General features: G+C 43.3%; 1 protein-coding gene across 3 annotated transcripts in view; it reads right to left on the minus strand.

Annotated features, from left to right (window-relative positions):
* Positions 1 to 338: 338 nt before the first annotated feature.
* The window catches only part of DCBLD1 (discoidin, CUB and LCCL domain containing 1), a 68,963-nt gene continuing 56,990 nt past the window's right edge, over positions 339 to 12,311 (minus strand). The window contains exons 7-15 of one of the 3 annotated variants that reach the window (XM_061207096.1): positions 10,486 to 10,526; positions 9,294 to 9,506; positions 7,720 to 7,844; positions 7,294 to 7,453; positions 7,098 to 7,205; positions 4,896 to 4,980; positions 4,619 to 4,668; positions 3,563 to 3,682; positions 339 to 1,201 (exon numbers count right to left, since the gene is read on the minus strand). In XM_061207096.1, coding sequence (XP_061063079.1) covers positions 684 to 1,201; positions 3,563 to 3,682; positions 4,619 to 4,668; positions 4,896 to 4,980; positions 7,098 to 7,205; positions 7,294 to 7,453; positions 7,720 to 7,844; positions 9,294 to 9,506; positions 10,486 to 10,526 — 1,420 coding nt within the window. In that variant the 3' untranslated portion in view covers positions 339 to 683. Of the gene's footprint in view, positions 1,202 to 3,562; positions 3,683 to 4,618; positions 4,669 to 4,895; positions 4,981 to 7,097; positions 7,206 to 7,293; positions 7,454 to 7,719; positions 7,845 to 9,293; positions 9,507 to 10,485; positions 10,527 to 12,311 lie in introns of those variants that run through there. The other 2 variants (XM_061207097.1, XM_061207098.1) reach the window with 2 other exon arrangements.

Raw genomic sequence — 12,311 nt, forward strand, 5'->3', positions numbered from 1 at the left:
GTGTATTTTGTTTGTTTGTTCTTTTTAATCTACAGTCATAATTGCAAACAAACAACCACCCTGGTGTGCTTTTCTTGCTTCAAGTAATTTCATTCCTTCCAGGAGAAGAATGTTAACAATGCTTTTAGTTCTCGATATCAAAGGAAAGGAAATGAGCCATAATAAGAACAAGATTAAGTTTAAACAGACCTGCTGCTAACACACTATCAGATAAAATATCTTTAAAAAGTGAACATACTATTATATACGTTTTTGCAACAGCTGCATTCTTCTACATAACCTCCGTGTAGAACCAAAATCTGCGCAAGCAAACTTAAGTTACTTTAATTCTTGTTAAATACAACTCTGTACAGATTGCACATTTTACACCGAAGCAGCTCGGTATCACAGTTAGAGAAATGAAAAATGCCATCTGAAAACTTTCATTTTTCTAGCCCCACAAAACCCAACAGACGCTCGCCCTAAGGGTCAGAACAAAACCAGCTGCACAATTCTGTAAACAAACAGTGAGGGGGGGGTGCCTCTACGACTCCACCGCAGGATCCTGTTAAACCACACACACACACGCGCGCGCGCGCACACACACACACACTCACTCTGTCTCTCGCGCGCGCATCTCGCCGCTTCCAGGGCCGCGCACAGCCCGGCGCTCAGTACCACAGCAGCTTTCATTCACAGTGTGTTCACAGAAGAGCGGTCATGGCCGTCTGGTTGAGGGGTCTGAGGCAGTCTCTGGGGGCCAAGTAGGCAGCGTTGGTCGCGGGGTTGACCTGCGGATTCTGATAGGCGGGATCGGCGCGCCCCGCGGCTGAGCCGCCGCCGCCACCGCCCTTGGGCTTGTCGTAGCCCGGGTCCGCGGGCGCGGGGCTCTGCGGCAGCTGGTAGCCGGCGGCCGGGGAGAAGGCGCCGGAGGAGAGGGAGTGCTTGTGCGCCGGCCCGGGCCCCGGCACGCGGTAGCCGCTCCGCGCCGAGAAGGTGTGCGCGCGGGCCAGGTGCCGCTCCACGATGGGCGTGGCGTACTCGGGCTCGGGGTTGGTCAAGGGCAGGGCGTACTCGTGGCGGCCGGCCGGGAGGGGGCAGTCGTAGTGGCCGCCGGCCTCGGCGTCCGGCCCCGCCTCGTCGGCCTCGGTGTCCATCGGCCGGAAGGTAGAGCCCTTCCTGGCGACCGTTCCGGTGCCAATCATGAGAGGCTGCTGGTAATCTGAAACCCAAAGGGCAGACGTTTGTGCACCACCCCCCATACACCCACAAACCGGCTGTCTGTAGAGGGGGGTGCTCTGCTGAGGGCCTGACGTGTACCGGGCAGGAAGAGAAAGATTAAGATGTAAAAGGCACAGACGCCACACTTAGGGGTTTACATAACTACACACGTGCTTTAGGAAGCCTCAAGGCTCCGAGGAACCTAGCGAGGCGGAGCTAACCTCTAACCACACCTAGGGCTAGGAGGGAACAACTTCACGGGGAGCTCTTAGGCTGACTCCTGAAAGGCCACGTTTTGGAGGTGGAGGTAACACTGTCAGGAAAGGGAAAAGTGATTGAACAACCTGTTAAACAGCCATGAACAGAGAGTGTGATGTGGCCAGGGCATGAGGGACATGGAGGAATTTAATAGGATATGAAGACCAAAGTAATAGCTTGGGGGCTAATGATAACGATAAAGCTCAAATAAAGCTTTATTGAGTCCTTACTTGGTGCCAGGCACTATTCTATGACATTAAGATATCAATTAGTTAAATCCTCTGGAAAAAAAGTACTATGAGGTAGGGACTATTATTCCCTTTTACAAATGGAAAACTGAAGCAGAGAGAGATTAATTTTTCCAAGATTACACAAGTGGCAGCCAGTGGGGCAAGAATTTGAACACGTGTCCCAAGTGTGAGCTGTTATCCATGTGCTAGACCATGGAGGGCACCGAGTGCCTGGCTAGGAAGTTTGGTTTAATGCTGTAGAAACCTACAAAGTTTCTAAATTTAGAGACTGGCAGAAGAGGTAACCATGGAGGGAGACTGAAGAGGGAAAGATAAAAAAACCCAAAAAGCAAAAAGCAGAGAAATGAGACTTATAAGTCATAAATTAGGGGACTGGCGGCAGCTCTGGAAAGGCCACACCTTGGGGACAGGTATCAGAGGAATGTGTCACCAGTGATGTAGGGAGGGTATGACCAAAGAGGACACCGCCCAGATATTAAGCCCTGAAAACTGGGATGCCCATTCAGAAGCCACTTAGAAGAGGAATGCACAGAGCACATAGGTTAAGGTTCAATTCTGGATCCCCTGAGGAACTGGTGACACTTGCAGGAGATGATGTCCAGCAGGCAAGAACTACGGACTTACTGGGGACCGGGAGGGAAGTCTGGATGTGAGCTGCAGAGCAGATAAAAAGGAAAGGAAGGGCTCTGCCGGGAGCTCTGGAGTGTAGTGGGTGAGACTGCAGATGAGTGGGGGCGAGAGTGGGACCCGGGGCCTTGCATGTTTCAGGTGCCCAGAAGGACCACGCAGCGAGGAGGGAGAAGAGGCTGGACCAGAAGCTGAAGGAGAATGAAGGGAGCGGGGCTCTCCACTCTCCTCGCCTCACCCCCAAGGCAGAGCTTGAACCGTCCGAGGAGAGGGACAAGACGACGGATTCTGAGTGGAGAATTGCTCCCTTTGCCCCTGAAGCAGGTCAAGCAACCTTTCCACTGGTAGCTTTCTGACTTTCATATATACACACACCACCTGGGAACTTCCGGTTCAGCAGCCCTGGGGCACGGACTGGAAGCCCCCATTTCTAGCAAGCTCCCAGATGCCGCTGTTGGCCCTCAGAACACACTCTGAGTGGCAGAAAGCTAGAGCGGTGCTACTCACAGTGGTCTGTGGATGCCTACCTGTCTGAGAACTGTTTGTGACAGATCTGTAAAGAGAGAAGTGCACAAATTGATAGAAAGTGTTCAGATCTTGCAGCAGTTTGAGAGTGATTTTATGTCCCTTGAATCTAATTAAAAAATTAGAGCTTTGTATTTTATGTCTTTTTAAACATTTCATTTACTAATTTATACTGTATTTTACAAAAATTTTAGTCCTTGATGGATTAAAGAAATAAAAGGCAAAAAATGGATCCTTCCTCACAAATCGTTTGAGAAGCTTGGCTCTCAACAATGGCTTGTCAGGGACCTTGAGGCCATTCTAACAGATTCCTTCATCTCCTACCTCCAATTCGTCAAGGGCAGGAGCTATGCTCAATTCATCTTTCTAGTCCCTTTTTCCTAGTGCCTTAATCAAAACCTTAGTAACAAAAACAGATTAGTTAAGGGCTTCCAGATTTCACTGGTACTTCAGGACCATTGCTCTGGGTGTCATTAGAGGCCCTGCAGGTGTAAGAGCCTTAGCTGAATGGGGCTTTTGGGAAATATTTCAGTGTCACTCTGTAACTCTGTGCAGAGCACAGAGAGAAAACGTCACACATTACTGATTTACTAGACCCCATCTAAACAAAAGATTTTGGTCTTATTTCTCTCCCTGGTCTCCCCTCTCCCATAAGCAGCACCTCCTGGCTAACAGCATGGTCACGGAGACTTGGTACCTACCTGCCATATCACTTGTGATGAGATCCAACTTTTGTGTCATCTCCTTTTCATTATCGTAGCTGATGGTAAACTCAGCTGACTGATGCCTGGCAAAGGGATATTTGATCTGCTTCCAACAGTCTGGAATAAAGATAACATGAAACAAACTAATCTCTCAGAAGTGTAACACATTTACTCCACCACAGGTTCCTGGTTAAGTCAGAGGTCAGGCTGCCTTTTGCCAGCTGACTGTGACAGATGCACAACCACAGCTCTTCAGGTGTGTGTGGTGGAAACAGCATGAGGAGGTCATAACAACAACAGCACACACCATCCCAACCATGCTTTCTACTCTGCAGGAAAAATGTATTTGTGTACCCATCAGGTCCCAGATTATCCCTAGGTTAGACCACCTGGGCATGGTTTTCCCTAATCTGCACTGACCTGGTGTTTGTGACTGTGAGGAGTCAATGCAGCTGGCTGTTTAGAGCCTATGGAGGTGGAGTCCTAGGTTGTCCTTTAGATTCTCAGGGGTCCTGCCCTGCTGCTCTCTCTCTCTCTCTCTCTCTCTCTCTCTCTCTCTCGCTCTCTCGCTCTCGCAACTGCAGCTGACTCATTGCTTGGGCATCCTGTGTCCTAAGGATTTTCTGAAACCCGCCCTGCCTAGTCCTTCCCTAGAGTGAAAAATACAATGGAGACCTGAAGATGCTGGGAGTGCTGGGCAATGTCCAGTTCACAGATGGGGATTTTATAACTTCTCCTTGGTGACAGGCAGCGTGGTGACGTAAATTCCAGTTGCCAAAATAAAATAATTAATTTTGATAAATGATGGGATGATGTTGAACAAAAGTAAAAATAAACTGGCTAGGAAGATTCTGAATTAAGAGACAGGATACAATATATTCCTTCCTGGTAGATTTGCTAACTTAAAGCTATTAGATCTTATTTCTTAAACCATATAAGTGTGGGCTTTAATCAGGATCTGCTGATTAAAAGCGCCTAATCATGCTTTTAATCAGCAGATTCTGTCCCTTCCTCAAGGACAGAATAAAACTGTAGATAGTTTTTTCAACCAACCTGTTTTCTGAGCCTTAGCTGATCCATAAGGATTTCCTTTCTTCTTCCTCCTATCAAGACAAAAAATCCCACTGAAAAGATTTCTAAATGGTAAGTTCTGTTCATAAAATAATACATGATATTTTCTACCTCTATCGAACTTGTTTTAAAAATATAAGTTAACATTTTATCTTGGGAGAAGTAATGCTGCTTTCTACACATGAACATACGAAGAGTAAACTTTTGTGATTGTTTACATAATTAGAGAAAAAATTTTTTTAAATGTGAAGTCACATACTTTCTAAGGACTACAAAGATTCCCACTCCAGCAACCAGCAGGACGAGGAGCACCAGGGGAGTGACAACAGTTACGACGTTTAATCCTAAGAAGGGGAAAAGACATCATATTACAACAGAAATGAACAGCAACCAAATTTCATGATCTAAAACTGAATACTGATTTGAAAGGTCCTCAATGGTTTAACATGTGGGGGACAAGGATACATGCTAGGCATTTACTGATATTGGAAAGCAAAAAGGGAGGATTCAAAATCCCAGCTAAAGTTTAGGAAAATAAAATTTATCTTCTTTTTTTTTCTCCCAAAGGCACTTTCCAATGTTCCTCAGTTTTAACATTTACTCCAAGTTTGTCGCTTGGACCATATTAGACTCTAAAAATCAAAATTGATGGGGAGGTTTATAGCTGGTCCACCCAGCCAGGAGCTATTCAGGAAGGTAGATGATGTAAGCACAGTGTAGAGCTCTCAGCTTGGCTCAGGCAACCATTTTCCCGAGATGGTGGGCGGGTTTGGACCTGTACAGTAACAGAGACCCCGGGAACCAGAGCCTTGTAACTGTGGACTGAAAGGAAATGCAGCCTGAAGATCTCAACAGCAGATCCATTCTGCAGCATGACACATCAGACCATGTCTTCCCACAACTGTCTCTTTTAAGGAAGGAGGTCACTTTAACACCCACTGAGGAGGTCCCAAGCTTGTGATACTATGAAAACTAAAGGAGAAATGTTTGTTCTTAACCCTTCTTTTTTCTGTGTTCCCTGGGAAGAAAATAAAGGAATGATCAGGAGTGGAAATGTTTAGTTCATGAACGGGAGGACAAGGAACTTAGAAGGGAAAAAAATTTATGTAAATACCAGTGGTGTTACTTATAAGAGTGGAAATTTGGGAAAAATCTAACAATTTAAACATCCAATAATAGGGGAATGGTTAACTAAATGATGGTATGTCCGTATGAAAAAATACTATAAAGATATTAATAATTGTGTTTTTCAACTATTTAATAGCACTGGAAAATGCTCATAATATAATGTCAAGTGACAAATATATGCTACAGAACAAAATATATGGTATGCTGCCACTTTGTCTCAGTTATAAATATAAATATAGTTGACTAGATACAGTGGAATATGGTGACCATGGATGCTGATTTATGCATGTTTTTTAAAAAATAAATTTATTTATTTATTTTGGCTGCATTGGGTCTTCGTTGCTGCACGCGGGCTTTCTCTGGTTGTGGCGAGCGGGGGCTACTCTTCATTGTGGTGCGTGGGCTTCTCATTGCGGTGGCTTCTCTTGTTGCGGAGCACGGGCTCTAGGCTTGTGGGCTTCAGTAGTTGCAGCACACAGGCTCAGTAGTTGTGGCTCGTGGGCTCTAGAGCGCAGGCTCAGTAGTTGTGGCGCACGGGCTTAGTTGCTCCGTGGCATGTGGGATCTTCCTGGACCAGGGCTCGAACCCGTGTCCCCTGCATTGGCAAGCGGATTCTTAACCACTGCGCCACCAGGGAAGTCCCTATGGATGATTTTTATTTTCTTATTTATATATCTCTAATCTTTCCAAATTTTGTAAAATTAATATGCAAATTATTTTACATTCTGAAAAAATAAATGTATTTTTAATGTTTATTATTTGAATAGATTATATACATTCACATGTTTAAAATTCGAAAAGTATAAAAAGGTATGGAATGGAATGTCTCCCTTCCACCTCTGTTCTTCCTCTATGTGAAATTATGTTTCTTGACATTTTTCCAGATATACTGGGATGAATATATATATATAGATGCTGTATCACCCCCCCCTTTACACACATGGTCGAGTGCTATGTAAACTGTTCTGTACCATGCTTATTTTTTTAAGTTGTCAGTGTGTCTCAGAGAACTTTCTATATTACTAACACATTCCTTTTTTATTATGGCTGTAGAGTATTCCATGGTATGGATGTGCTATTGTTTTATATTTCTACAAAAGATTTACATAGTGTTTGAAGGGCGCATATGTTTGTTTCCAGTCTTTTTCTACTTACAATAGTGTAATGAAAAGTGTGGACATATATTATTTTACACATGTGCAGATATCTCTGGACCATCTGCCCCCAGACACTTATATGACACAGAAAAAAAGAATGTTGTTGAAGCTACCGTATTATTGGCTGGAGTACAAGTTATATTCCTTAAGAAACCGCAAAACAATAACTGCCCTACCTTTGGGCATTTCTTCAGAGGGGATGGGTTTTAAGATTGTCTCATCTTCTCTGTTAGTTGAACCAACAGTATTTAGACTTGTTTTGCTCCGCACCAATGAGTCATTACCTGAGCGAGAAGAGATGTTAGAGAAACCACATTCATAACAACAATTTGTGAAAGGTGACGACCAGAATCCAGTAACTCACTGACTCACCCTGAGTCCTACTTGGTGCAATCTGGCAGCCAAGGAGCTCCACTTTCAAGGCTATCCTCTGGTGCCACGTCTGGGGGATAACACGCACATATCTGGCCACAATGGGAGGGATGAAATTGTTCCGCACAGGGTCCCGAAAATTAGAGTTGCCCTGAAACACCTGTAGGAACAGGTAACATTTACCTGAAGATTCTATTAGTTTCTAGGTCTTTATCAATCCACTCACACCTGGTTATATGAAATCGAAGCGAGGATTCTCTGTTGCTTTTTTATAGACATGCTTGATATTGAAGATACAAGGCTTTGCACTCAAAGGCTAAGTAATCTGGTGCTGTGCATCTGTTTTTGGAAACACACTGATGAACTGATGAAAATATTTGGAGGCCCACTCTCCTACTCAGTTCCTTCCTCCAGCGTGTCTCTTACCTTCTCTTCATTATTCACGATTCCTTTATAGGTCTCCCACTTGGAGTTGTTGTTTCTGAAGTTCATTACAAAACTCTTTACATAAAAGTTGAAATTTGACTGTGTGGATCCAGTGGTCCTAATTCCTTGTAAGAAAATATTATTTATGGGTTAGTTTTAAAAATATGTTATACAACATGTATTATAACTTCAGGTTTCTTTTCTTTTTTTCCCTCTCATTTGAAATTGCAAATCATTTTACAGGCCTGCTTTTCTTATCTGCATTTAGAAACGTGATGACAGATGAGTGTTTTCACACTGACAATATGCCATAAAAAGGTTTCAGCACGGAGATATCAGCTCTCTCTCACCCACACATCCATCCTTACCCCCTGCATACAGGTTCTTCCCACAGAGACAATGTGAAGATTTGTTACTTTTAAAAAAGACATGGCAACTGACAAAGGATTAATCTCCAAAATATACAAGCAGCTCATGCAGCTCAATATCAAAAAAACAAACAACCCAATTCAAAAATGGGCAAAAGACCTAAACAGACATTTCTCCAAAGAAGATATACAGATGGCCAACAAACACATGAAAAGATGTTCAACATCACTAATCATTAGAGAAATGCAAATCAAAACCACAGTGAGGTATCACCTCACACTGGTCAGAATGGCCATCATCAAAAACTCTAGAAACAATAAATGCTGGAGAGCGTGTGGAGAAAAGGGAACCCTCCTGCCCTGTTGGTGGGAATGTAAATTGATATAGCCACTATGGAGAACAGTATGGAGGTTCCCTAAAAAACTAAAAATTGAACTACCATACGACCCAGCAATCCCACTACTGGGCATATACCCTGAGAAAACCATAATTCAAAAAGATATATGCACCCCAATGTTCATTGCAGCACTATTTACAATAGCCAGGACACGGAAGCAACCTAAATGTCCATCAACAGATGAATAGATAAAGAAGATGTGGTACATATATACAATGGAATATTACTCAGCCATAAAAAGAAACGAAATTGAGTTATTTGTAGTGAGGTGGATGGACCTAGAGTCTGTCATACAGAGTGAAGTAAGTCAGAAGGAGAAAAACAAATACCATATGCTAACACATATATATGGAATCTAAAAAAATGGTACTGATGAACTTAGTGGCAGGGCAGGAATAAAGACGCAGATGTAGAGAACGGACTTGAGGACACAGGGTGGGAAGGGTAAGCTGGGACGAAGTGAGAGTGGCACTGACAATATACACACTACCAAATGTAAAGTAGATAGCTAGTGGGAAGCAGCCGCATAGCACAGGGAGATCAGCTCGGTGCTTTGTGACCACCTAGAGGGGTGGGATAGGGAGGGTGGGAGGGAGACGCAAGAGGGAGGGGATATATGTATGCATATAGCTGATACACTTTGTTGAACAGCAGAAACTAACACAACACTCTAAAGCAATTATACGCCAATAAAGATTAAAAAAAAAAAAGACATGGAGTACTCTGAGGTGGGGGCACCTGTGCAAATTCAAAACATAATTTCAACTGCAAGTCATCTTGTTTTGTGAAACTGCACTCGTTTCAGTACCTGTTATTTTCTTTTTCTCTCCCAAATCTATCCTCAGCCACTCTCGTTTGTGGTTCTTGCTCCTGTCCCCCGAAGCCCATGACGGGCCTTGGTCCTGAAGTCGGGCTTGGCCAGGAGACCAACGGACCTGATCTCCAGTCTCATTGATCCACTCCCAAGAAGAAGAAGCTCTGATTTGCCGGTCAGGTTCCAAACTCAAGGATCTGCTGCAACCTAGAAAAAAAGGGCAGGGAAATATTTCAGATATAGACACAAAATGAAAACTTAAAAAAAAAAACAAAAAACAAAAAAAAACACCCCGTTTCACCTAGAATTATTCGGTTGATTTACTTCCATTCTGATATTGATTCAACTGTTTAATTACTAGTTTTTTAATGATTCAGACTTGCATTTGACTTGCTGGTGCCGTGGTATCTTGATACTATTGCTGCTTTTCTTCTTAATGGACCTTATATCCCCTATAAGTGACATCTCTTTGTCCCCACTGTAGATTTTCCTTTCTAATCTAAATTCACCATGATTTCAACGAAGTACAAGGTGTCCTAAAAGCTGAAAATGCTGAGGTTCTTCTCACTTGATCAGGGGGAGGACTCCACGCTCTCTACCCTTGAAGAGCAGGTACATCAGGTGCTCTGAAGATCAGTTAATTGTACCCAACATCACCCCTGGGAGCTTAACTATACCATGTCCAAGACAATGTGGAGGTTGCAGATAAAGGCCAGTCCTCCTCCTGGGCAGAGAAGACATGTTTGTATTGTTTTCCTCGAAATATGTTATTTTATGTGAGGGAGAATATTTCCCCAGAACATATTCCATGACAGAGGGGCTAAAAAGCCTTTATGCTATTCATTTTCAATAACTTCATTCCAGATACACACAAATCAAATTGCACTGCTCAAAAGGTTTTTCTGTTAAAATCTAACATCAAGGAATTTATCTTAACTGTCATTTCAAATTTTCATTTTTTCTGGCAAAAGTTTTAGAGAGATTATAAAGAAAAATATTTTTTTCCTAATGTTAACTGGGTTTATTGTCTGATGTATTTTTAAGTCACAGCATACTTGGTGCTACATGACCTGAGGGGAAAAGAAAAAATTAATCTTTTAAACTATATCATCTGAGGGGTATGGAAGAATAAACTACCCCTGAAGATTTTAAAATGTCAAATTCTTAAGGAAAGCATGATCCTTACCATTGGAGGTAAACAGAAATCGCTTGTCTGACAGGGAACCACTGAAATAATAAACACAAAGATGAGGAGGTGAGTTGCTTAACTGGATCTTGATGACTGGTACAGCACTACAGGATGGGGCTCAGAGCCTTCCCACACCTCACGTGGTCCTCAGAGCACCTGGCAAGGCTACTGTTATTATCTCTGTCATTGGTATTTCATAGACCAAGAAACTCAGGCCCTTCGAAGGTAAGCAACTTTCCTAAATTCATACAGGTGACAAGCAGCCAGGACTCTTGAGATACTGCTTTTGAATAACAATCCTGTGCTGTTTCCATCACGCCACATTGTATTGGGAAGGAACAGGCACATATACAGTCTCCAGGACACCCTTAAATCCCAATTAATGAATACATAGTGATGGAGACAGAAAGGATGACTGCCCTGAACACTCCCTTTGCTTCAGAAGGCACCCCTACAGCGCCCCACTTGCTTCAACACTCAAGGACCACTGAGACATGAAGATGCCTGATCACTTTTAGAACGAGCATGTCATTTGCTAGCTGCCTTCCCTACAGACTTCTCCGCTCCTTGCCTGAGGGGTCCTGCCCCAGCAGCGTTGCTCCGCGGAGAGCCTCCGCCCCAGTCTCTCTCTCTCCAGTCACACTCCTACCTATTGCAGCAAGGACACCAAACCATGAACCAGCTCCTGCTTCTGGATGACAAGGTGCAGCTGGAGAAAACTCAGAGCACCTCACTGACAGGTCCTGAACTGCTGCAAGGCAGTCTTGCACATCTGGCATTGATCCCTGGGCCTCTGGACCCCCCAGTTCTGTACCTTGTATTACTCTCCTGGGGAACTTATCAAATCAGCCTTGCTCGGCAGTTGTCTCCTTCTGCAAAAAAGAGGTTCCTAAGGCCTAAGATCACATGTATCTTTTTGTAAATCCCTCACCAATTCAATGCTGTAACAATATGTAGAATGAATAGAAAACTTGGAAGTCTCAAGATTAATCTATGCATCGTACTTACTATATTAGATACTACAGGTAAACAAAAAAAGGTAGATGTCGCTGTCATGTTCAGTTATTTTACAGTCTGAGAGTACTCCTATTTTAAATGTTTAACTCTGAATTATTGTGGCAATAATGGACAGAGAGGGTACTGAAATGTGAAATCCACAGAGAACCCAAAACTAGTCTGGACAGAAGCACCTTCACAGCAACATTTTGTTTTTGTTTTAAGTAACAGGTTTTTCTTTCATATTCTTTGTCCACTCTCAGGCAGAGACTCTGTAAGCCCTGGTTTTCCACATAAAGATTCTGTTATAATCTGTGCTGAATATAACGCAGGCACCAATCATTTCGTACAGGAGAAAATGCAGACCCACTTGGGTCATGGGACCTTCTTCAGTTCACAGTTAGTGGCCAAGCAGGGGTAAGGACCCAGCTCTCCTAAGCGTTAAAGAAAGGTGCACACTGTTGCAATTTGTATTTAAATTTGTTAAGATTTTAGAGCCTCTCTTTGACTGATTTTTGCATTTTCTCTAATGTTCCTGCACGAAGTATTACACTTGAAGTTTGGCCCAGATAAACCCAAATAATACTGCTGCAACCCTGATCGCCTAAACGCACTCCCACTGCCATGAAACATTAAAATATTTACTTTATTGTTGTTGAAAAAGAGAAGTTAGGGAAAGAAGGTTAGCTTTGGAGTTCATCCTGAGAAGAAAATGCTAGGTAAGGTTCTGCTTCTAAGATCTCTCTGCCTGGCTTTCCTCTATGATCAGCTGGAATATGTTTTTCCATTTCACCCAATTAAGTTAATTAAATACAACCACTAGAGAA

The sequence above is a fragment of the Eubalaena glacialis genome, chromosome 12, assembly GCF_028564815.1.
Source record: "Eubalaena glacialis isolate mEubGla1 chromosome 12, mEubGla1.1.hap2.+ XY, whole genome shotgun sequence".
NCBI lineage: Eukaryota > Metazoa > Chordata > Mammalia > Artiodactyla > Balaenidae > Eubalaena > Eubalaena glacialis.